General features: G+C 37.8%; 1 protein-coding gene across 1 annotated transcript; it reads right to left on the minus strand.

Moving 5' to 3' along the window:
- Positions 1-10,202: 10,202 nt before the first annotated feature.
- Positions 10,203-16,226, minus strand: LOC127860451 (uncharacterized). The gene is made up of 3 exons (XM_052398536.1): positions 15,786-16,226; positions 11,846-12,062; positions 10,203-10,533 (listed from the first exon to the last, which is right to left on the minus strand). Exons 1-3 carry the CDS (start codon positions 15,798-15,800, stop codon positions 10,433-10,435), a joined length of 333 nt encoding a protein of 110 aa, XP_052254496.1. The 5' UTR covers positions 15,801-16,226; the 3' UTR covers positions 10,203-10,432.
- Between the last annotated feature and the right edge of the window lie 9,421 nt (positions 16,227-25,647).

A 25,647-nucleotide genomic window follows, 5' to 3' on the forward strand; every position in this document is an offset into this window, starting at 1 on the left:
GCGGAGCCATTTGCAAAATAATAAATTACTTGCTAATTAAGCTACATATTTAATTTTATCTATGCCAATTACAATATATCTGGTGGTTACAAGGTAGAAATCAGTCTTTTTTGCGTTTTAAATCCGAGTAGATCTTCTGCGGGCCACTCTCGCCTCGGTCGCGACGCGCACGCTCCAGCTGCTTACCGAGTTTGACCGTTCTTACGGCGGTGACTGAATTTAAATTAGTTTTCTTTGTGTGTCTGCAACGTTTTGTACTGAATCAATGGCTTGTGTCTTGTGTCTGACGGGTTTGAAAATAACCAATTGCCATTACTTGAAGGAACGTGTGATATAGTAAGGTGTGTCTACTGTTTGTACAGCTGATTTGTATGTATATTGGTGATAGATACGGTTATCGCATTTGTTTTGTTGAATACAGTGATGTTTGCAATTTGCTAAACGTGGCTTTGAAACACACGACAGAAAAATTGACGGTTTATGTCCCGAACAACTTTTCCCTTGAATTCTCTGTTATGGCAATACTGTTGACAACAGTGATGTCATTTTCGACGTCTCTTGGATGGAATGCCAAGGAATCGAACAGGCTGCATGTAAAGGTCGCTTTGTTGTAGTGGGCGCTGATGCAGTTCTCTGTTTTGGAACAGCTTGATGCGCAGAGAAGATTTGACAGGACCTTCGCGGAAACGTCGATTGCAGTGCCAATGTGAAAATATGCTTGGAAAACCGAATAACGTGTGCCTGAAGACGAGAACATGTGAAAACGTGAACGAGCATTTGTAATAGGATTTGTTTCTACATGTATGGCTATGTTTTGACTGCGGCATCGTCGCTATCTACTGTCTTCTAGGCACTGGTCAGTTAATACATGTATCCTCAAATATAAATTCACGTGTTTTTTCACGTAATGAGCCTGTTCCAACGCCGTTCAGTTGCATATACATTTTGTATTTTTCAATATGAAACCGAGAAATAATAGTTTTATAAATATCTTAAAAATTTACTTATTACGCAACCTACCATTGGCTGCAGAGTACGGAGCACCTTCCACCTAAACCTCGCACAGAGTGAGTACATCGTTAGGAGTGCTACGCGTAATCCGTACCCACTGTCCGTACACCGGTGTAGCTAGCTCAAACGTGCATGAAACGCCGATCTCTCCAGGGTGAAACCCTTCACGAGATTGAAAGCCGGCCTCCGATAACCCGACGTAAAGCTCGACGTCTCTAAGTCTATCACCTGAAATACGTGTATTACAACTGAAGACTTAGCGGCCTTAGACTTAGAGGTCTCAGTGGTGTAGTGGATATGGTGTCCGCCTAGCGATCGGAAGGTCATGGGTTCGATCCCCACTATGGGAGCGTTCTTTAGATAACCCCTATAAACACCAAGTACTGGTTCTAGTCCCAGATAACGGACTCGAGAGCGCTAATTACTTTGATATCAACTCGTCCAATAAACAGCTAATATTCAAACAATGGATATGCCCGATACACTGTCTTTTGATGCTTAAACGTGAGTATATTGTCCATATATGGACAATGTTTGATTCAATGCATTTTATTTAGTATTATTTTGATATTTTATTGACACGCGCAACGATGGACAAGTCCAGAGTATAGGAATTATCACTCTATATGCAGATGCTTTCTCGTGAAAGAAATTATGGTAACCATCCGCTTTTCTTTTATTTTAGACAAGTGACGAATGTCCTACACGACGCATAAAAGAACCGCGTTCTGAGAGAATTGGTCTTAATGCATGTTCGTTAAGTGTCGTTCCAGATTAGCCTGTGCAGTCCGCACAGGCTAATAAGGGACGACACGTTACGCCTTAATTGGATTTTTTCTAAGAAAAGACTTCATTTAAACGAAAAATGACATAAAAGCGGAAAGTGTCGTCACTTATAAGCTGTGCGGACTGCACAGGCTAATCTGGGACGACACTTAACACACATGTATTATGCCCGGTTTTCCCAGAACGCGACTCATACGGTTAGGGTCCTTGTTAATTGTCTACTACTAGACATTTCTGAATTCCATACGCCGAAGAGAGTTGTGTAAATATGCATTACCAAACACGGCATTGTTTGACCAAACATATTGACTTACAACACATAGAAAGATTCTGATACGAAACATTATATTTTGACAATCTTTTTATATAAACGATTGAACGGTTTTACATTTTACAATATATTTTCATAACGATTTTCCACACAAGAAATGACAACGCACGACAAACCCATTAATTATGAGTTTCACCAAATTAAAGGTTCACACTTATGTCCTACATTCCTCTTGTAAATCTTGACGCTTCGGATGAGGAATATCTGCTCGAGATTCACCCATCATGACACGTTGTGAGACGCTGTGTGGGTGCACGACTGGTCTTCAATCAAACGCGATTTCGTATTTTCGTCAACGGCACGGTATGCCGTAAATGGACGGTTGGTGTCTGTTTGGTAGGCAGGTTTACCAAAGGCAACGTTAACGGCGTCTGTCTAAGAAACAAGGTTGGGTGAATGTAAATGTAGACATTACTACATTGACTTTGAAATATCGCTTTAATCGGTAAATCCTCCGTGAAAAGGGCAACACGCCAACACGCCAATGAAATATATAGATATACAATATAAATATATACAGTCATCCAGAAAACACACATCGCTTTGAACATTCATAACTTCATCTAGTGTGCATCGATTTCCATGAACTCGGTCTTATTCAACGCAGAAATGAATTTCCTTTCTGACAATTTACATATCTAATGTCCATGTAAATGAACGTAGGTCACGCGAATTGTGTATCGTGTTATTTCTTAAAATTTGACCCAGCATCTGTCAAAATATTACAATACATGTACATTTCCAGAAAGGGTAGTTATTTCTGCATTGAATAAGTCGTGAATCCTCAAATTTTGATTTTCTCAGGCAACCGTGTAGGTCAAGTTCACGGGCGGGTTCACACATTAGATAATTGTTATGTTAAATCTGAAATTGCAAACAAACCGTATTATCCATAATCATGAACAACTCTTGTTGGGATATTTTGACGCTTATCAATGGCCTTAGGACTTTTTAAACACGAAATGTGATCATTGAGCATGTTGATATAACGAGTTAAGATGGCAGGTTTCTATTGCAGAGTGATGTATGCCCGTGCACTCTATAACATTTAATAAGTCTATGGAAAAAAACTGTACTATAGGATTCTGGATAAAATTAAAAAAACGGGATTTATTTAAAGAAAAACGCCCAATGGTATCACGTGTCAAGTACTCGAAACGTATTAAGACGGCACCTACTCATGCCAGCGTGGTGGTACTCTTAACCCCTCGATGAATTAAGAATCTCTACCTAAGTGCGTGAATACTGGAATCGGCGGACTTCGCAGAGGAACCACCAGACGATCAACGGGCAAGAAGGTGATTCTCAGCAAGGCCTTGTGGCACGCTACGGGCACGACAAGACACAAAAGAAATCGTGGACGTCCACTACATCCGTCTCTGTCTCAAGCCGTCTCGACCCTGTTCGTCGACGAACTGCGAAAATCTTCCTCACTGAAATCTAAGTCATCACACAAGTCATTCTGCCATCATCAACCTCGCCCCATCGATCAGAACAACAAGTGCTGTGGCGACGGGCGAACGACGAACCGGCAGATGCGGGCACTCTGGAAGCCGTAAGCGAAATCCTGCACGCAGGCGGTTTAGGTCATTGGTTCCCTCTTAAGTTACAAGGAGCAGCAGTGGAGTCCGACAGAACCATAGACGACTGAGCAGCCCTCTTTAAGAATGCACTGCTCACTTACAGGTATGAGGAAAGGGCTAGAAAATGTGTCCTAATAATTGCTCGCTCAAACCTTCCCAAGACTGCTTATCGCGGCTGGAAGGGGGCCCTACACCAGCAGTCGGAACGAAAAGAAAACAAATAGAACGAGAACAGTTCTTCTCACATTAGACGTATTTTACGTGCGCAAACCTGTGCGCAGGTACCATACAGACATACCACACTAGAATAGCTCTGTTATGGAACGAACTCGTCAGATACGGAATTGACGTCGTAGACTTCCCAGTAAGCTCCCATTTATGAAAGGAAGGAAGAATCGTGCTTTGCTCAGCTCCTAAGCCTTTACCCAGAATAAGTGAAAACAAAGTTCTACGCAGACCTACATACCGTCATTACAGAGTCCTTGGGCACAATGAAGTGGGCCAATGCAACATGAATGGTCTTCTTTTGCCCCAAACATGCGCGAAGCAAGAACCGCTGATCACAAACACGATCTTCCGCCAACCAACCCGTAACTGAACGTCATGGATGCAACCTCGCTCAAAACACTGGCATCTTATTGACCATGTTTCCGTGAGAAAGAGGAAGAAAGAGGGAGAAAGAGAGATTTATACTAAAGCCACAGACCCATACATATGAGCCGTGCTCTGTGAAAAGAGGTTTTAATGCATGTGCGTAAAATGTCGTCCGAGATTGACCTGTGCAGTCCGCACAGGCTAATCAGGGAAGACACTTTCAGCTTTTATTACAATATTAGTTGAAGAAAGTATATTCTTAGAAAAGTCCAATTTAGGCGGACAGTGTCGTCCCTATTAGCCTGTAAGGACTGCACTGGGACGACACTTTACGCACATGCATCAAACCCCCTTTTTCCAGATCACAGCCGATATGATACATACGAAACGAAAACATACTTAAGAAATGCTTTCACAGGATTAATGGTTAAATCCCGGCAATAAGGTTTTTAAAAAACCACAAAAGTTCTCATTTTGCAACAAATAATTTGTGTCAGTCTTTCCGATTATGTGCTTTAAAAATCGTATGTAAGTTTGAAGTGTTTGCATGTAATTTGTTACTGTTTAACCGGTTTGTTCTGTTTTGCTGACTGCCTCGTGAAGTTCGCGTTTTGCATCGCGTATTTTGTAATTTTGATAAAAAAATTTTTTTCTGTTTTCATGACCCACATACAATTTAAATAGCGAATGCTTATAAAATAAACAACTAATGCTTTATTTACTGAAAACAGCAAATAGCGTACTACAATGTATGCAACTGGCAATTTAAAAGTTAATTAATAATATGCTTGAATACAAGTTCAAAAGAAACAGTCCCTGAACACTGCGACACTGAACGCTTTATACCCTTGCATAAACTGTTTGTACAGTCAAAACTTGCTGAGGACTTACGCGTATATACGATCGTATTACTATTTTTAAATCGATAAAACGATATTGTATTAACGACTTTAATACATTTCAAACGTAGTCGAGCATAACAACGTAACGTTTTTTTTTTCAATGGCAAATAATGTTTTGCCTTCATGTACTTAAAACAGGTACGCAGTTGTGTAATCCCAATCGATTTGTGAAAATTCGTTCATAGGAAACATGGACACATTGTGATCAATTATGTATCAAACACGAGTCAATTTGTCGGTATTGGCGTTAATTTGCTCTTGAATTTTCCAAGAAGTAAGAACATATGAAGTATTTGATGTTTTATAACATTTATCAGTCATGTTCATAAATTAATTTGATATTGCGATAATAATATGAGTTGTGTACTGAGAAAACTGGGCTTAATGCATGTGCCTACAGTCCGCACAGGCTTATCAGGGACGACAACTTCCGCTTAAGCTAGATTTTTGGTAAAAAGGGACTTCCTTTAAGCAAAAAATTCTATTAAAGCTGAAAATGTCGTCCCTGATCAGCCTGTGCGGCTACAAAGCTAATCTGGGACGACCGTTAACTCATATGCATTATGCCCAGTTTATATATTCACATTGCAATCGTGTAGGCATTCCTTACGCGAGCTTGATTATTTAAACTATTTGTTAAGAGGCACATCAACTGTTTTTTTTTAGAAGAAGAGACTTTCTGCAAACCAAAAATACCGTAAAAGCGGAAAGTGTCGTCCCTGATTAGCCTGTACGGACTTCACAGGCATATCTGGGATGACACTTTACGCACATGCATCAAACCCTCTTTTCACAGAGTACGGCCCGTATTTAATCTTTGTCAGAATGCCTTTTAAAATGTGGTCTCATGGGATCTTTCGAATGAATCGCAGCACTTATTAGTATTGGTGTGCGCAAAATTAAAATAATCTTGTACATTTAATGTTCAATTAAGTTATAAATTAACAGAACTTATAATTCAGAGCTTCTGTTATCGAGATACATTTCTTATTCGGAACATCACTAACAATAAACTGCAATAATGTAGCGGTAGAAAAAAGCGCTTCATTAGTAAACGAATAATTGAGCATAACATAAAAGAAAACGTATTCCGTGAAACGTATTTTGTGCCCATAATATTGAACAGGAGGAGTGCAAACTGGTACTTTTTTTTAATTCGGCGGTCGAAAATGAAAATGCGAGGAAATGAATGTGTCAACCAGATACTTCAATAACAACAAAAGTTTTGTGTTAGTAACGTTTGATGATGTCATGAGGGAAAGCTGTCGCTTTTAATAATTTAAGAAGAATCGGAAATCAAAGTTATGCTATTGAAGAATGTGGGAAGGAGAAATGCGGATACAATATCAAAGGAAGAACATTTTGTCATATGAAAATAGTGTTTACAATGAGGAGTTTAAAGCCATAGCGCAACTAAGACCACTGGGACTTTTAACCCATGTATGCCCAGTGGACTCTCCCATTATTCTAAATTGGATCAATTTCATTCCAAAATTAGGGATGTCTAGTATTTTTATTTATATATTTAGAATATTTCTTACAGAAATTCCTGTAAGCAAACAGCGCAGACCCAGTTGAGACGCCTCAAGCGGCGTCTCATCTGGGTCTGCGCTGTTTGCCAAAGCCTTTTTTCTAGACGCTAGGCATAAATGGGTTAATGCATGACATATTTTAAATACAAATAAAATAAATCTTTGAACGAAAACACTTGGGTTTCACGTCATAAACAAACTGTTGTTTGTTTTTAAGAAGCTTATAGGAATTTCAATATACCGAATTAATATACGCGCCAACGTTAAAATAATGTTGTTTTTTTGTTACAAAGCTGCATATACTTTTTGTATAGATGATAACTATCTTTTTTTTTTTGGAAATGAGTAATGAAACTTAAAAATAAATAAGCAATTATATTAAGAGTCTTATTTCATATTTCTCATTCTGACGTTTAACAACATAACTGTATAAATAACGGCTATGTTTTATTTATGTTTGTTTTATGGGAGCAACAAAAAAGATGTAAAGAAAATTATTTGGTTTTCAGTAGTTTTAAGTTTAGGTTCTTTCAAAATCGGTATACGAATTAAATATGTGTTTATTTTCGTATTAATGTTGTCGAATTTAAGACGAAAAACGAAAATACGGTATATGGATGGACTCTGTATCCACTGACCATTGCCCACGAGTTTGCAACGACTGCATTTAATTTAACTCAGTGTTCTTTCATAAATATAATGAATATACACGGACTTTGTTTGAAACTAAATATTTTTTCTTTTATCAATGTTGTATTTGCTCTAATAATCTGAGTGCATTGTCGTCTATTTGCTTAGCGACAGCTTAGGTAGTTTGTTATATGTACTACACATGTAATTACTTCAAGTTCTAAGTGACCTACAATTTCGCTGCGTACTCGTTCTATCATTTGGAATTCCGCTGAAAATTTATGAAAACAAAACAGGAGAAAACAAGTAGTCCATAATAGAAGTTGGTACTTTGAAATTCTAAATTATGTCTGAAAACACTTAAAAAAAATAACAATCTTCTTTCTTCTTCTCATCCATATCACATAAAACCACACCGGGTCTCTGCGCAAAGGTAGGATTCCAAAATTTCAGAACTAATCTTTAATCTTCCGTTTTAAAATTCATTACTTGTTCATGTGCAGGTAATGAAGACAGAAGATTTTATCGCGATGACATGGACGATAAAACTCTCTTTTTAGAGACCTCTTGTGAACTATGAAAATTATCTGTAATTTCCATAAGCGGGGCGTATCAACTTTTAGTCTCCTCTAATATTCCCCTGATGATCTAACAACTACGTGATGGGTATATATTATTTATTCCCTTACTTATAGACTTAAATCATCCGTCCCAGTGTTAGCCTTTGAATCTTGCAAGTCATAGATAAAAACAAAACTTGGCATGGGTCAACGCCAAGGTTTCAAATAACACTCGTGGATGGCAGACCAAGAGCAGATTATAAAGGGGCCATGCTCTGTAAAAAAGGGGTTTAATGCATGTGCGTAAAGTGTCGTCCCAGATTGGGACGACACTTACGCAAATGCATTTAACCCCTTTTTCACAGATCACAGTCAATATAGTTATTTTAACAGTTCTGATAATAAGTTAACTTTAGTGACCTAACGCCCATCATCAGCAATCTTATGTCCTTACTTAGCCGGCCAATCATAGACAGTATTTTCAGCTCAAAAGTCAAAGTAGCATAAAAGGATCAGTCTTTATCAATTTCATCCGCGTGCGCTTCATAGTTTTATTTCGACCCATGGTGCAAAAAGGTACCTTGTGTACTTTAAATTTAACGGTATGTGGTACCATTTTGCACCGATGGTGCGATTTGATATATACCAACAATACAATTTTACATTGAAACCATTCAACCGATATTTCATAGTCCTGAGTAACTGTACTAAATGAGTCTGAGAAAACTGGACATAATGCATGTGCGCAAAGTGTCGTCCCAGATTAGCCTGTGCAGTCCGCACAGGCTAATCAGGGACGACACTTTCCGCATTAATTGGATTTTTGCTAAGAAGAGACTTCATTTTAACGAAAATGTACTGCACAGGCTGATCTGGGACGACACTTTACGCACAAGCATTATGCCCAGTTTTCTCAGAAATAAATCTGTTAACAGGCTGATTCAGATTATAAATAAAAGTGGGATGCAATCACGTGACAGACAATTTGGCGACGTCCATTCCGAGATTCGTATTTTTCGCCATTGTATGACCTTGAATACCTTTTTAATGCCGCTCACATTCCAGGCATATAAGCGAGAAAGTGATAAGAACACTAGTAGATTGCAACACTATCTGATTTGAAAGAAGCAATGTATCTAACTCGGCCGAACTACAATTTGATTATTGCCAATGCGCGTGCGTGAGCATTAGGATTAGATGTTTTTAAATACTTTTTGTTACGTTAGTTTTTTTACTTGTAAAAAGCTTTTGTATTTGCTGAAGAATTCCCGTATATATCAACCACGCAGTATAATATTAAACCCTATCCCATTCAGAAGCAATGTGAAAATGACTATGTGCAAACAGCATAAAACCAGAACAGCTTTGGAATAACTCGCAATTTGTTCAGGTTTTATTCTGTTTTCTACTCACAAGTATCTAAGTGTTGGAAAGGAAGCCTTACACACTTGAAGAAAGGCCTTTAATTTCAAAGTACTTTCTAAGGGACTACACATGCTGAAAATACGTATCTAAGTGGTAAAGGGTCAAAACACTCACATACGCATTTCAGGCCATGGTATGTTAAGCCTAGCCGATTCGATAAATTATGCAATGATAGAATAGTAACATATTCTCTGTATGAAGTGGGCATTACAACATAAAACAAGCAATAGACGAGTTTTACATTCCCAAATTGGGGGATGATCACAACGAGGAAATCAAGTTCAGTGAGATATGCCATCGAGATTTTTTTCCGCCAAACCGTGCTTTATCATTTATGAAATCGTTAAATTGTTTGATCATAGAACCACTTTATGAACATATAGTGTATACGTGTAACAAAAATTGTACAAGTGCACGTGACAAATACGTACTCCACATGGCACCAGACACACTTTGGCGTCGTTTTATTACAATAAATATGATAACGTGATATTATTTAAGAAATAATATATTTCTATCATGGTTTGTTGTCGAATAACCCACAGTAAGGAGTATAGATGCGCATCTATACAACTTACTGTGGGTTATTCGACAACTAACCATCACAGAAAAATATTATTTCGATTCTAACACGATTCTAATTGATTTGGTTCAAGTTTTAGGACGTGAACTATATTTTTACTACTCCGCCTTTCTTAGTACAAAGTTCACTATTTAGTGACGTCATTGAATTGTACAAACATATGACGTCGTTTTCATTTACAAATATTTTGCAAATGACGTCGCTTTCATTGAAAACAACAATCGTAGAAACGTAATGACGTCACGTTTATTGATGCTACTGGAAAGCTTACATGCTATAAATGTTTTCTGAATTACGTTTCCTAACAAATAACATTCTTTGTAGGCGTGGTTATGCCAATAATCACCAAATATACAATTAGTTGTTTCATTACACTTATATACATGCTACATTTATTACATTTCTTTTAGAGCGGGTTTTAGCACGTGCATTTTAATGCAATATTTTCTTTATTTATTCGGAACTATTTTCGAAACATTAAGCTCCGCCCATAAGTTATTGCAGAATAACCCACGCTTGATTTCCTTCTTTGTCTATAGAAAACAAGTCACGTGCCGTGTTAGAATTCAGTATTTTTCTTTCTCTGCAGCTTGGAACTATAGCGAGAAGAGAGAGAAAAGAAGAGTATACCACTTTTATAAAGATCACATGATGAAACTATTTGAGCCTTGTTTTGGGATTACTGGTCTTAATGCATAAGCGTAAAGTGTTATCCCAGATTAGCCTGTGCAGTCCGCACAGGCTAATCAGGGACGACACTTTTAGCCAAAACTTGATTTTCGATACGAAGGGACTTACTTGAAACTAAAAATACCAAAAAATCGTAAAGTGTCGTCCCTGATTAGCCTGTCCAGACTGCACAAGCTAATCTCGGACGACACTTTACGTACATGCATTAAGCCCAGTTTTCTCAAAACAAAGCCCATATAGTGTATACGTGTAACAAAATTGTAACAGTACATGTTACAATAAAGTATTCCACATGGTACCATGGTAATTAGTGCAGTAACCCAGGTGTCATTGTTTCGACATTGACTTCATGAAATGTGGATAAAATAATAAAATTGACATTTAAGTTTAAGGTAAATAAAACTTAACATAATATAACATAAGATTGATATTAATAAGATCAACATTACATATCTATAAAAATAGTTTCTAGAGAGCATAAAAGGCGCATGACTGTATAGAATGACAATTAACACTTTCTTGTTTGGTTGTTTGGTATAAATTGTTAAACTTATGTGTTTATCTATGCTTTCTTATTTCTTACTAGTGATCTTTTAATATATTTGGACCGTGCTCTGTGAAAAAGGGGTTTAATGCATGTGCGTAAAGTGTCGTCCCAGATTAGCCTGTGCCGTCCGCATAGGCTAATCAGGGACGACACTTTCCGCTTTTATGATACGTCTCTCCGTGCTCAAAGTGAGCTTATGTAATCATCCAATGTCAAGCGTCCAGCATCATTTGGTGTGCGGTATGTGTGTATCGTAATATTTCAGATCGTTACAAATCTAGAGGCCACGTTTTCCATATAATCTTTATGGAACTTAGTCAGAAAATATTGGACTGTTTGAACATTATATAAAGATAGAATTTTAGTCACGTGTTTGAAACTAGGTCACTATGTCAAATCATAGCAAAATCGTGTAACCATTCTTGAGTTCACAATAGTGGTCTAAAACAGTGTATTCCTAAGGGCATAAGGAATATACTGGACTATACATTCCCAGGGTATGACACGCAGAGCGTACGTAAGTGTTAATATAGTATTGTATTGACTGTTACTATCATTAAATACGTATTTATAATATGAAATTTGACTATACTATTATACAAAGTTTGTATTAATATTTAATTATAATTAGCATTGCACCAATCACTCCAATAATTATAAGAATGCGGTACCTGTTACTAGAATCAGCCCGGGTATGTTTCCGCGCAAGATGTATGATACGTTGGTGGGATTTACTGCCTCTTTCCCAAAGACCAAGATCTTGTCAGTTATCAGAATGTCCAGTAGATATTTGGACAGCACAGAGAAGACCGGGCCTTTGCATCGCTCCTCGATGAAAAGGTTTAACACTAGTCCATGGGAGTGCAATGCGGCTCGAAGCCGGCGCCTCTGCAATGAAAAGAGGTTGCAGTGTAGCAGAATGTTGGCAGCCGTGAAGGGCTCCCGACAACGGTTCCAGAACGATGACATACTCTCCTGCGCCACCGAGTTACAGTGTGTTTCCAATCCTAAGACGCGTCGTGGCTCTGTCAAGCGTCATGGCTCTGTCAAGCGTCGTGGCTCTGTCAAACGTCATGGCTCTGTTAAGTTTTATGTCTCTGTCAAACGTCGTGGCTCTGTCAAGCGTCGTGGCTCTGTCAAGCGTCGTGGCTCTGCCAAGCGTCTTGGCTATGTCAAACGTCTTGGCTCTGTCAAGCGCCGTGGCTCTGTCAAGCGTCGTGGCTCTGTCAAGCGTCATAGTTCTGTCAAGCGTCGTTGCTCTGCCAAGCGTCGTGGCTCTGTCAAGCGTCATGGCTATGTCAAACATCGTTTTTATGTCAAGCCTTGGCTCTGTCAAGCGTCCTGGCTTGTCAAGCGTCGTGGCTCTGTCAAGCGTCGTGGCTATTTCAAGCGTCGTAGCTCTGTCAAGCGTCGTGGCTCTGTCAAGCGTCGTAGCTCTATCAATGTTACAGTTCGTTCATGGAAGCATTTTGTCATTTATTTGAGTCGCGTTTTGAGAAAACTGGGCATAATGCATGTGCGTAAAGTGTCGTCCCAGATTAGCCTGTGCAGTCCGCACAGGCTAATCAGGGACGACACTTTCCTCTTTACGACATTCTTCGTTTAAATGAAGTTTCTTCTTAGCAAAAATCCTATTTAGGCGGAAAGTATCGTCCATGATTAGCCTGTGCGGACTGCACAGGCTAATCTAGGACAACACTTGACACACATGCATTAATCCCATTTTTCTCAGAACGCGACTCATTTTATGACGAAAGCATTCATGTTCCCATATTGAACCGCGATTGTTTGGAATAATGATTCAAATCGAGCATATTTGTTTTGTAAATATTTCCTTAATTACCATCTCTACGGTATCAGGTTTGGTATGAAAAGCATACGTATTACCTATGTATGTGACACCACATTGAAGTCTTGTCTAAGTACATGCTTAAACAGCATAGCAAGCCTAAAGTTAAATGACTTGTGTACGGACTCAAAACGACCGTTTCACAGATTTTGGCGTGTATTGTAGTGTATCATTAAATGCTTTATATTAATTAATGTAAACATTTGATCTAAAAAGCTTCTGTTTAAAATCAAGAAAGAAACAAAAAAGTAACCCTCCACTGGGCTCAAACCACTGACCTCTGACGTTAAAGTCTAATGCTTAGACCACTCGGCCATCCGTTCTCATACAATGAATGATGTATTTTATACTTTATATAAGCAATCCTCGTAGTGTCACAAAATAAATATAACGACAACAACAGAACTCCCCCAGATCATTCAGTCGTTTCGCGTTGCAACAATTAAAAATTTTCAGGTTTTTAAATAGTCAAAAGATGCATAAAATGTATATTTCAGAGCATGGTAAATGCTCAGTATTACTGTTTCCTCGCAAAAATCATAACTTAAACGAAAATTTACGAATCTGAAACATTTCTTTTTAATTTTGTCAATTAACCAAAACGTGAAAAAGTCCCTTTAAAATGCATTCCTTAATTACGTTAGTATTAAATAAAATATTGTAGAAATCGCTCCTACTGGACATTGTTTTTCAAATCAAAACAACATACGGACGCATCGCTTTTGAGAAACAATATACATGTATCATAACCCATTTATGCCTAGTGGACTCTCGCATCCATCTAAATTGAATCAATTTATTTCCAAAATTAGGCATGTCTAGTATATTTATTTCTATATTTAGAATACTTCTTACGGAAATTCCATTAAGCAAACAGCGCAGACCCAGATGAGACGCCGCATGATGCGGCGTCTCATATGGTTCTACGCTGTTTGCAAAGGCCTTTTTTCTAGACGTTAGGCATAAATGGGTTAAAGTCATGCGACAGCTTAGGGATGCCTTGTACTTTGATTGTTGTTAAACTTATGATAAAGTATTCCCTCGTAAACTAATGATGATCGTGTCGAAACACAAAAAGACATTGACTTTTGCAGTCGTTTCTGTCAAATATTGTTCTATGTTATATATCTGCTTTGCTTCTACTATAGCATGTTGTCTAAATTTCGAAATTTTAAAGACCTTGACATGATAAAGTTGGTAAGGACATTCAATGTAATATGAATAGGACTTATCTTACTTTATAGGTCATGTGTGGTTTTAGAAGTGGGTTTAATAAACCCAAATCAGTCTGTTAAAACCCAAATGAAGACCGATGCGGAATATCATGTACTTACTTTTGGTCTTATCATGTGTTTTTCAGATACACCGGACTCAGCATGTATTCTTCTACGAGATAAACGAAACTTTTATGAACGTATCTGTTTCAATAATCTACTAGTTTTAAATGACCCGAACAAACTCTTGCCACGTGGTTGAATAAGGTGAGTGGTTATGACATACGACCCATTGTCGCATGACGCGGCTCATAGACCATCGCTATTATGACAATATTGCATCATTCAAACCTATAGCGCTACTCGAAGGAGCCTGGATGTACATGTGATTGGCATAACGATTTTTTTGTTGCTTACCGGTATATTTCGTGATGTTCCATTCACAATTCTTTGGTATCCTAAACCTGTAAAATCATTTTAGCCTCGCTCTGGAAAAATCGGGCTTAATGCATATGCGTTAAGTGTCGTCTCAGATTAGCCTGTGCAGTCCACACCGACTAATCAGGGGCGACACTATCCGCTTTCAGACCTTGTTAAGTCATATGGTTCAGATTTAGCTTTGATTTCAAACGATTCCTATTTCGGATTCAACGTTGAATGAAAGCCATGTTGTTGTTGTTGTTTTCAAACCTTTATGTTACATTTAATCGTAACTGTTTTACACCTGTATTTAGTATTTATTCAAATGAGACCATCTCAAGGTGAAAAAAGAATGCTTAACTGCTTCTTATTAATTGCTTTTGCTCAATAAACATTTGAAAAAAAATGCGTTGTTGCAGATATCAATCTTGAGAGTAGCGACTGCTTGATTACTTCTTGACATTCGCTTTTTGATCTATATGCAATTCGTATTTGTGCTCAAAAAGTGAATGTTGCTGACAACCGCTTTGAAATATTTACATTTATACCGTTTGAAATACATACATGTCGAGAACATCTTTTTATGAAATTAATATAAATTTAAATAACCAGTTATGAATTTAAATGACATGTTCATGATGCAATATTCTGAACGACATTTAACCATGTGCATCGGGAGTTAGAAAAGGATATGGGTATAAACAATATATACATATATTTATACCATATATTTATACATGTACTAACATTTGTGTTAATAAGACCTTGTAAAACAATGATCTGTCAATACCAAAGAAATCGAAATTAAAAACATCGACCGGTAATTTTAGTTCTTTCAATCGGGAAACTAACAAAGCTAACAATGGGAAAACAATCCTTAATGCATGCTTTTAAAGTATACTCCCAGATAACCATGTGCAATTACAGCTTTTATGGAATGTTTCGTTTAAAGGAAGTCTCCTATAAACGAAAATCTATTCTATGAGGAAAGTGTCGTCCCTGATAAATCTGTGTGGGCTGCACAGGCTAATCCGGGACGACATTTTAAGCACATGCATTATGCCCGCGAAATTCCAACGTATGTTTAATTTTGAGAGGTAAAGATACTTTCGCATCTCCTGAACGTACTGTTTGAGATCTCATACATGCGAGAGTGAGTGACAAGGTCCATCAACACTACAGGTCCAAAAACTACCGTCACTGCAGCGAGCGTTCCCGGATCGTTCACCTGTAAAACAACGATATGAGCCTCGCTCTGGGAAAGCAGGGCTTAAGGCATGTACGTAAAGTGTCGTCCCAGATTAGCCTGTGCAGTTCGCAGAGACGACACTTTCCGCCTTGACTTGATTTTCGCTAAGAATAGACCTTTTTTAACGAAAAATTTCGTAAAAGCGAAAAGTGTCGTCCCTGATAAGTCTGTGCGGACTGCACAGGCTAATCTGAACTAACTCTTTACGCACAGGCATTAAGCCCAGTTTTCGCAGAACGGGGTTTATTTCCATTGATCACCGTTTTCAACAGTATACAAGTCATATCGTGGCGGCCAGTTAACATACACTTTTAATTGGCTAGCTGATTTCCAATTACTTAGTACACATGCTTTTATCAGATCTGTTAACTGGCCTACTTGAATCAGAGGTATGGGGAGAATGGTCGTATATATATGAACACATCACTTGCGAATGTAAATGTTCGTCACAACATTAAAAACAAACTGCAATACAGTTTTGAGATGTTCACTGCTTGCTACTACACTTGTACAGAACAGGTGGCATATGACATAATGTTGAGAAAGGTAAAAAAACTGACCACAACTTGGTAGATGTCCTTCTTGTGCCCAGTTTTTATTATGGCGTCAATGCAGCCGTTTGTGATGTTGTACAGTTTAACGTTCTTGCCAAAACGTGACAAACGTCACGAGGAGTTCTACAATGGAAGAATGACGTCATAGACAGAGATAAAGTGGGCGGAACGGTTTCTAACACGTTCTGACCCAAATCGTTCAGTAAGCAAAATCTTTAAATCATGAATTTGATTTCTTAGTGACGCGGAATAGTAATGACACACCATGACCGGAATATTTAATAACTATGTTGTGAATACTGCCACATCCACACATGAATTGTAAAATGTAAATAAGAATTGTACGTACGCTTCCGTTTGGTCAAGATACACACTCGTGTATCGACTACTCGACCCGGAAACACGATGCTGACGTCCATCTTTTCAAGGTCAAACAAGTAAAACTTATCGTAAATTTCCATGACCACTGATCTGTTGTCTGCTTCGAAAAACCTCGTGTTTGCATTGTAGGCCACCTTCTGCTGAGTATAACGTTTGCAAGTATGACGCACGATATTTTGTTATTTTTGAAAAATTTACTTAATTGGACTGTTTTGTAATCAAATTAATCATGAACGTATATTAAGTATCGAATAATTTTCAGGGAGAATGCAACATTTTACAAAAATATGGACGCTTTAAGTGTAGAAAGAATAATTACATAAAAAACTCAATAAAAAATATTTGAAAACAAAACTGTAATTAATGGATTATTTATATGAGCCGCGTTCTGGGAAAGACTGGGCTTAACGCATTGCGTGGAGTGTGCAGTCCGCAGAGGCTAATCAGGGACGACAGTTTCCACACTGAAATTTCGTTAAAAAAAGAGACTTTATTTTAACGAAAAAAATCAACAAACGTGGAAAGTGTCGTTCCTGATTAGCTTGTGCGGACTGCACAGGCTAATCTGGGACGACAATTTACGCACATGCATTAACCCCACTTTTCACAGAACGGGGCTCATGTAAACGTCATCATTATATGTTGTCGAAATTCATTGAAGCAAATGGGAGCAATACACATACAATCAACAAAGAGCGAAATAAAACCGTCGTCTAACAAGTTCTCGGATGGCGCGGTATTCCAGTCTGCCGACATCATACACGCCGACTATGTTGGGCGAGTCCTCTCCCGCACTGCCGGTCACAAAAAACGCATCCTGGTGGCCCAGTGGAACACGTCCTGTGGAGACAGACTTTGTTGAGGCTACCGGTAATTAAAGAATAATTGTTAGTGTTCCGAATGATATTGCGGTGTATTTTACTTGATAGCGAAACCATTAATATTTTCTAAAAACAATAATGTGTAACATTAAACTAATATAATTGTTATGGTGGTCCGCCGGAAAACACTTTCTGTGTAGACAGACTTTATTGAGGCTAATTAAAGAATAATTGTTAGTTTTCTTAATGCTATTGCGGTGTATTTTTACTTTATAGCGAGGCCATTGAAATGTTTTTTTTCTCTGCGCACACATTCCCCGTTGTTGTTTTATTGAATAATATGTGTAACCTTTAACTAATATAATTGTTCAGTTATATAAAAAGCAAATACGTTTCTCTGAAATATTTCTTTACAACAAAAATAAATATAAATAAGCTGTATGTTATTAAAGTCGCGAATCAAGAGGACTAAAAACATGCGCAAAAAATAACAATAACAACTTGAACTTAATAAAATATAATAAATGACGTTAAAATTGAAACGCAACCGGAACCGAAACAGCCCTAAAAATAAGTAAAATATAATTATATATGAGCCGCACTCTGCGAAAATGGAGTTTAATGCATGTGCGAAAAGTGTCGTCCCAGATTAGCTTGTGAATCTGCACAGGCTTATTACGGACGACACTTTTCGCTTTAATAGAAATTTTCGTTTAAAGGAAATCTCTTCTAAAGTAAAATCAAGTGATTGTTGATAAAAATTATCCGACATTCGTTGTTATTTCATTTCATATCATTTATTCGCCCCGAAAATTCGTCAGTAACAACCAACACTGTTGAATAACAATAGGGTGTTTGAATAGAAACTCGTTACAGGTTCTATCCTAATATATAGTGAAAGTCATTTTCGGCTTGGTTTAATTATTGTGTTGATGTTCTGTTTGTTTGTAAACTCAATGTTAAAAGACTAGCAAAATACAAATAAACATGTATACATACAAAATTAAAAATATATATTTCAATATAGAGTTTTTTATTAGTAATGCTTACCTGTGTGCAGACCTTCTACTTTTATTCCGTTGCCCAATTTCATGGCGATCCAATCGTCACCATGACACAACGCGACCTTTCTGCACTGAGCTTTACCTATCACATTGCGTAGCAACTGTGGAGGGTCGACCTTGATGTTCCAGATTTTGATCTCCTCCTCCTCCTCGCAGACTAAAGAATGTAAAGAGTTAATAATCTCTCTACATGTATATGAGACCATCTTGTTAATCGTTTTACGTTTGATTACAATTGATCACCAATTTATTTTGCTTTCGTTTCTGTATATGACTGTGAATTATTTCATTTTTCATCACACCATTAAACTGTAAATACGGATTTCTCTCGGGCAATATTTGTTTCACCATTATGGCAATATGTGGCATCGATTACGCTTATATAAGGTGATTAAGAAAGTTCAAAACTGTAATAAAATATCCACTCTTACAATGTTTATATGTCAACGAGAGCTTAACTAAGAACGTCAATTTAGTTTCGTAAAAAACAACAAACAGCAACTACCGGTACTTTATAAAGTAACAACAAAGCGTATAATGCACCTGTGATGACGTATTTGCCACATGACGTCATCGTCATCATGTCAATGCCAGACGTGATGTCATTAGCAGACAGGGTAGCTCCTGACCCGACTGAATGCATGCTTCGCTGACCAAATACGGCATAAGACCAGTGGTCGCATGAAGCGGCTCAATTCATAAAGAACTTTTAAGAAATATTGTTCAGTAATTGGCCTTGTAAAAGGGCTGTATACATATTAGTTGTTATGAAATCTAACCGAATGTTTTGATTACTTTGATAAAAAAAATATTTTCACTTGAATTAGCTGGTTTTCTTTAGTAATAATGATATTTTACCATCAGGTCTTGTTTATTCAATGATTTTCCATGCCTACCGTATATGTACAATACATGATTGTGTATTCTTGTATTGTCTAAATGTATGTTAATGAAGATGAGTCTTGTTCTGGGACAACGTGAGTAAAGTGTCAGCACAGGCTTATCAGGGACGACACTTTCCGCTTTTATGGAATTTGTTGTTAAAAGGAAGTCTCCTCTAAACGCAAATCAAGTTTCGGCGGACTGCACAGGCTAATCTGGGACGACACTGTACGCAGATGCATTAAGAATAGTTTTCTTAGAACGAGTCTTATATGAGTCCGGCTTCCAACCTCATTGTCCTCCAGGCGCCCGAGTAGCTGTGGCACGAACTGAACCGGATCCGTTTGAAGTCCCGTCCGGGAGAGCAGAAGCGCCTCAAGGATGTTCTTGAGCAGGGAATCCCCCTGGAACGCCGCTTTGGCCGCCGTGAAGTCGTCTAAGAGCGCCCTGGGAGAGCCGCGAGAAACATGCGTAAATTACATACTTTTAAGACGTGTTTGGCTCATGTTTCAGTGTTAATACAAGACACAGTGTTTTTGTTTATTTGGACAGTTAAAACATATACTATTATCTTCGGATATTTTTTAACGAAAAGCTAAAAATGTTACCGAGCAAAGTTTACTTACTTATTTGTTAAGAGCTATATATAATGTTCACATAAGAAACTCAAACAATCTAAATTTAAGTGAGACTGCACGATTTTTATATGTGTTAAATTGAAATATATTGATAAAAATATGTTAAAATAACACAAAATAGGCAAGAAAAATTATACATTGAAGACGAATTTCATAAAATGCAGCAAACACAAATTAGCGCCCCGAGCCGATTGTGACGAAGATTTTTCGTACATATTTTCCTACAATAACCGAAGCATTCGTCTTTTTATTAGAATCTGGAGTTAGTGTACGTGTGCCGTATGAATAGATATCGTTGCAGGAAATTAAAATTATCCGTAAAACAACCTTGTGTCTTTGTGTCGCATGAACGAATCTGCACTAAAACTAAATTTAGATTCACATCGTACATGCATGATATACATGCTGGCGAAATCGACTGTACAGACATTTTCCATTTCAGAATTAAATATCTGGCTTATTTCGCATTTTTCGATACATGTTCTTCTGAACTTTTATTCAATTTATATTGAAATATCTGTATAATAAGTTTTTTTTACACATTTTCTTTAAATTCATAAATATTTGACAAAATCGTGCAGTCTCACTTTAACGTGTATTTAAACAGGTAAAAAAGTCATTTTATCAGCCTACAAATACATCAGGTAACTAAGTCCGCATACAATAGTTACAGTGGTAACAGTGACAGTAAACGACAACTAAAACCAATGATAGAGGATAAGGTCGTAACAATTTAAGTGAGTAATTATAACATACGATGTGGCATTTCTTAACCATAAAACTTACTCAACAGGAAGTGCATGTAACTTAGCAACGCAGAAGTGCACATTGGCGAGACACTCCCATTGTGTCACACCGGTCTTACTGACCTGTGTGAATGCGCGCTAAGCATTGTGGGAAACGGACTTTTTTCCATCATGAGTGCACCGAGATAGACTTTTTTCTGTACAACGTACCATCAGTGCTAATCACTTCAAGAAAGGTCGTACTTAATGACCTGCGGACAAATACATCGGATCACTATCCTATAAAGGTTGAACTTTTGTGTAATTTTACTTTAAATATAAAGCCAGAAGAGAGCGTAATAAGCACTAGGGTGAACTGGAGAACTATTGATAAACACGTATATTCCATTAGGGTCAAGGACGGTCTCGCAACCCTAGAAACTGAAATTGATGATGATAATGTCGAGGAGGTTGTTAAAGATTTCTGTGAGCTTATGAGTGAATCTGCGTCAAATCTTGCCAGTAGAAGGAAACCGTTTAATTCTAAACCTAAGTTAAAGGTGTGGAACCCAGATATTAGAGACAATGTCATGAACATGAAAATGCATACAAAGCTTGGAAGCGGGCGGGTAGACCGCGTGGAGAGAGTAGTTTATTAACTGAAAAGAACTTGGCTAAGAGGGCACTACGATCCAGTGTTAGGCAGGCAATTGCGAAAAAAGACTATGAACTAAAACAGAAGATAATTGAAAGCAGGAAATATGACTCTAGAACATTTCATAAGCTAGTGAATAGCCAACGTAACAAGCAGGGCAGGTTTATTACTGATTTATACGTAGGTAACCAACGGTACCAAGAAGATAAAATTTTATGTGGTTTTCATGATCATTTTGAAGCTCTTGGGCAACAGGCTGCCAATGAACTTTTCGACAATGTATATGATGAAATCGTCAATATTGAATACGAACTGACTGTGAATATGAACCGCAATCAATACGTCCAACCTGTAACTAAAATTGAACTTGAAAAAGCAGTTAAAAGTCTGAATACTGGTAAAGCGCCTGATGTTTACAACATGTCAGTCGAACATTTATTGAACTGTGAAGACAGCACCTTTGAGTATCTTTTAAAGGTTGTATCCCATGTATTTGCTAGTGGACTGTTTCCTGCGGCTTTGAAGAGAGGTGTGGTGACTCCCATTTTCAAAAACAAAGGTGAACCCAATGTTTCAGGGAACTATAGAGGCATAACAATTCTACCGGTGATTGGCAAGGTCATTGAAGCAATACTGCGCGATAGGATAGCACCAAACATAAAGAGCAGCCAGAATATATTCCAACGGGGCTTTACTAAGAACTCTTCACCACTAAATTCAGCTTTTATAGTAGAAGAACTGTATCGTGAATGTCATGACAATAGATCCGAAATGCACTTGATCTTTCTGGACGCGAGATCTGCGTTTGATGTTGTAGACCACAAACACCTTATGCGACGACTGGGTCACATTGGAGTATACGACAAACATTGGTCCCTAATCGATAGCTTCCATAGGGACTCCACTAGTGCAGTTAAGTGGAAGGGGCGTGTCTCGGCTGAGTTCAGTGTTCAGCAGGGCGTTAGGCAGGGTGGAGTACTGAGCACCGACCTATACAAGGTCTACGTTAACCCGCTGATTGATCGCCTACAAGAAGCCAGGGTGGGATCCACTATTGGTGACGTCAACTGTTCGGCCAGTGCTTGTGCGGACGATATATGCTTATGTGCCGAAACGGCCAATGAAGCGCAGGAACTGTTAAACATTTCAGCAGAATTCGCCAATATGGAGCGATACCTGTTACAGCCTACCAAGAGCGTGCATATCCATGTTAGTCACCAACGTAAAAAGGGCGTGTCTACTCCCCTCTTCATGAACAATGACGAAATTCCATCTGTGCAAAGAGCTATACATCTCGGTATTATACGAACTGACTCTATGCTGAACAACCAAAAAGCTAATGTGGATGAAAATTTAAAAAAAGCAAGAAGGAAAGCATATAGTATATTCGGTAGTGGTTACAAAGGGCAAGCGGGACTAAATGTACTGTCCATTATTCATCTTTACAAATCTTATGTTCTTCCCGTGCTTTTATATGGATTGGAACTGTTATTACCTCCTGAACGCATTATAAACTGTCTCGAAGCATTCCAAAGAAAGTTTGTTAAAGAAATTCTTAGACTACCAGACAACACAGCCAATGCGGCAGTATATCTTCTATCCGGACTTTTACCGATCGAAGCACAAATTCACATACAGGCACTGACCTTCTTACATACTATATGCTCGCAAGATAGAAACAGTATTGAGTGGGCGCTACTTGAACGTCAGATTAGCTTTTAATCAGTTGACAGCTCATCCTGGTTCATACAAGTTCAGCATATAATGTGGAAGTACGAGTTGGGGACTGTTGCTGACTTAGCTGACAACACACCCAAGAAGGGAAAATGGAAGACACGTGTACTCAAGGCGGTTCATAGCTACTGGAGTGATCAAATAGACAGTTTAACACCCTTATATTCTACATTGTTTTTCCTGAGACAAGATAAGTATGTGCCTGGTAAGATTCTCCCTTTGCTCTCATTGGAATATACGGCCAGAGAGTCAGAACGGTTAAAAACAAAGGTACGGTTACTCACAGGGACTTACATGCTCCAAACAAAACGTAAGAACTTTAACCAGTATGACATAAACCCAACATGTCAGATGTGTGGTGAAGAGAACGAAACCGCAGAACATTTTGTGCCCTACATAGTGTTAGACAGTCAATTATGGTAGACATAGAACGACAGTGGGGGGCGATAACAGAGACTTCATTTAATACTTTACCCGTAGACGAACAGCTCTACATACTCATCAACAGTTGGCCAACTTTAAAGACTTTCCTGAAAACCCATTTGTCTTCAGAATTTCATGAGTTTGAGAAGCATTGTGGACGGTTGTTGTACGGTCTGGACAGGACACGTCAGTTGCTCTTGGTGACCAATGCAAACCAGCGACCACCCCGTACCAAACACACCACGTACCAAACACACACAAAAAACAAACTAAAGAAGGGCATAATTCTTAATTAAACTGGCAATAGTGTTTATTGGGTATTTTTATTCAAGGCAATACAATTCTAATGTATGTACAGAAGCACTCTCCGGCCTTCCGTAAATTCATTTAATGATTTATTTTTTTTATTTTTATCTCATTTAATATTTTAACAACTAATGAAAAATCGCGCGTACAGTTCTAAGTCGCATATATTCGCGATTAGTGGATAGACTTATATTCTAGTGAAAGGTGTGTGATTTAAGGAGTGAATAGTGTGAACGTGTAATATAGTGTTTATATTCGGTGGAGGATTATTCACTGTCTACACACGATTGTTTGGTTCCTCTACAAAGGGGGTTCAAGAATAACACAGAACAGAACAGAACAGAACATGGCGTTGGTAAACATAATAAACACGGAAGTGAAAAATGGTAATTAATTATTATCAAAAACAGGCCCCATCAAACCGGGCCAGCTGTAATATATACATGGATGCAGTTTATGCTTCAAAAGGAGCCACTTTTCATGTCAGTCTATTGTTTGTAAGAATCACTAAACACGTAACTTAGACTAACTAAACACATTGCAAGACTGTATCTTCGAAATAGTAAATAAATCAAAATCATTAATAAATATTTATAATTAACTACCTGCTGAAATTTGAGAACGTAAACGATTTAAAATAAACGCTGTGAACATTACAAGGAATCTTACATGTAGGCCTCATGTGTGAGAGGATTAGTCAGGGATAAAATAAATGGAGTTCAAAGGATCTAACATTTTGAGGAGGACGTCATAGTATCTTGGACATTTGGCACTTTCATATATTTATTTAGTAGATACTGAAAATGCTGAATGTGCTAATTGCAACATCAAAGACGAGCAGGTGAGATTTTTACAGCTTTATTCTTCTTGACATAATGTTGTATGTTTTCCATTTAATTTATATGGCGCTCTTGTCTTATTTATAAGACGCGCAAAGAATTTAGAGATACTTTTTATATGGGCTAAATTCTTTGCTCCAAATATCACCCATATAAAAAGTAGCTTAATATTTAAGAGCGTCAAAAATTTGGACTAATGGCGCTCAATTTTAGCTCGGCTGTTTTCGGGGAAAACCCTAGGTATTGTCATAGCTCGTCGTCAGATGTCCGCGTCGTGCTAAAATCTTTACATCGGCTCTAAAATCAAAGTGCTTCCACCTATAACATTGAAACCTCACATGTATATGCACCGTGATGATTTCTACACACCACACCCATTTTGGGGTCACTCGGTCAAAGGTCAAGGTCACTAACCTCTAAAAATTCTTTTAATAAATTTCATTTATTCAAAACTGCACCGCAGCCTAGCTTGGCACCCATAATGTGGTGCTCTTGTTTATATATAATTTTAAAAATGTATTAATAACCAGAATAGTTTATGCATGTATAAATAAAAAGATACAGCCATGAACAGTGTGTTTTAATTTTTAATAAATATGCTTTGATTGCGTATATGCAAAACAATGAAGTCCATATATTGTTAACTGATTTTTAAAATGTTGAATGTCACACATTACGTACCAGTCCGTTTATGTACCGACACTTTATGTACCACTCTC

The sequence above is a fragment of the Dreissena polymorpha genome, chromosome 15 (assembly GCF_020536995.1).
Source record: "Dreissena polymorpha isolate Duluth1 chromosome 15, UMN_Dpol_1.0, whole genome shotgun sequence".
Classification (NCBI taxonomy): Eukaryota; Metazoa; Mollusca; class Bivalvia; order Myida; family Dreissenidae; genus Dreissena; species Dreissena polymorpha.

Coding starts and splice junctions, on each gene's coding strand:
- LOC127860451 (XM_052398536.1), bottom strand. Junction 10,534..11,845: donor CGGGCTGATTCTAGTAACAG/GTACCGCATTCT, acceptor TTCTCGCTATAG/TTCCAAGCTGCAGAGAAAGA.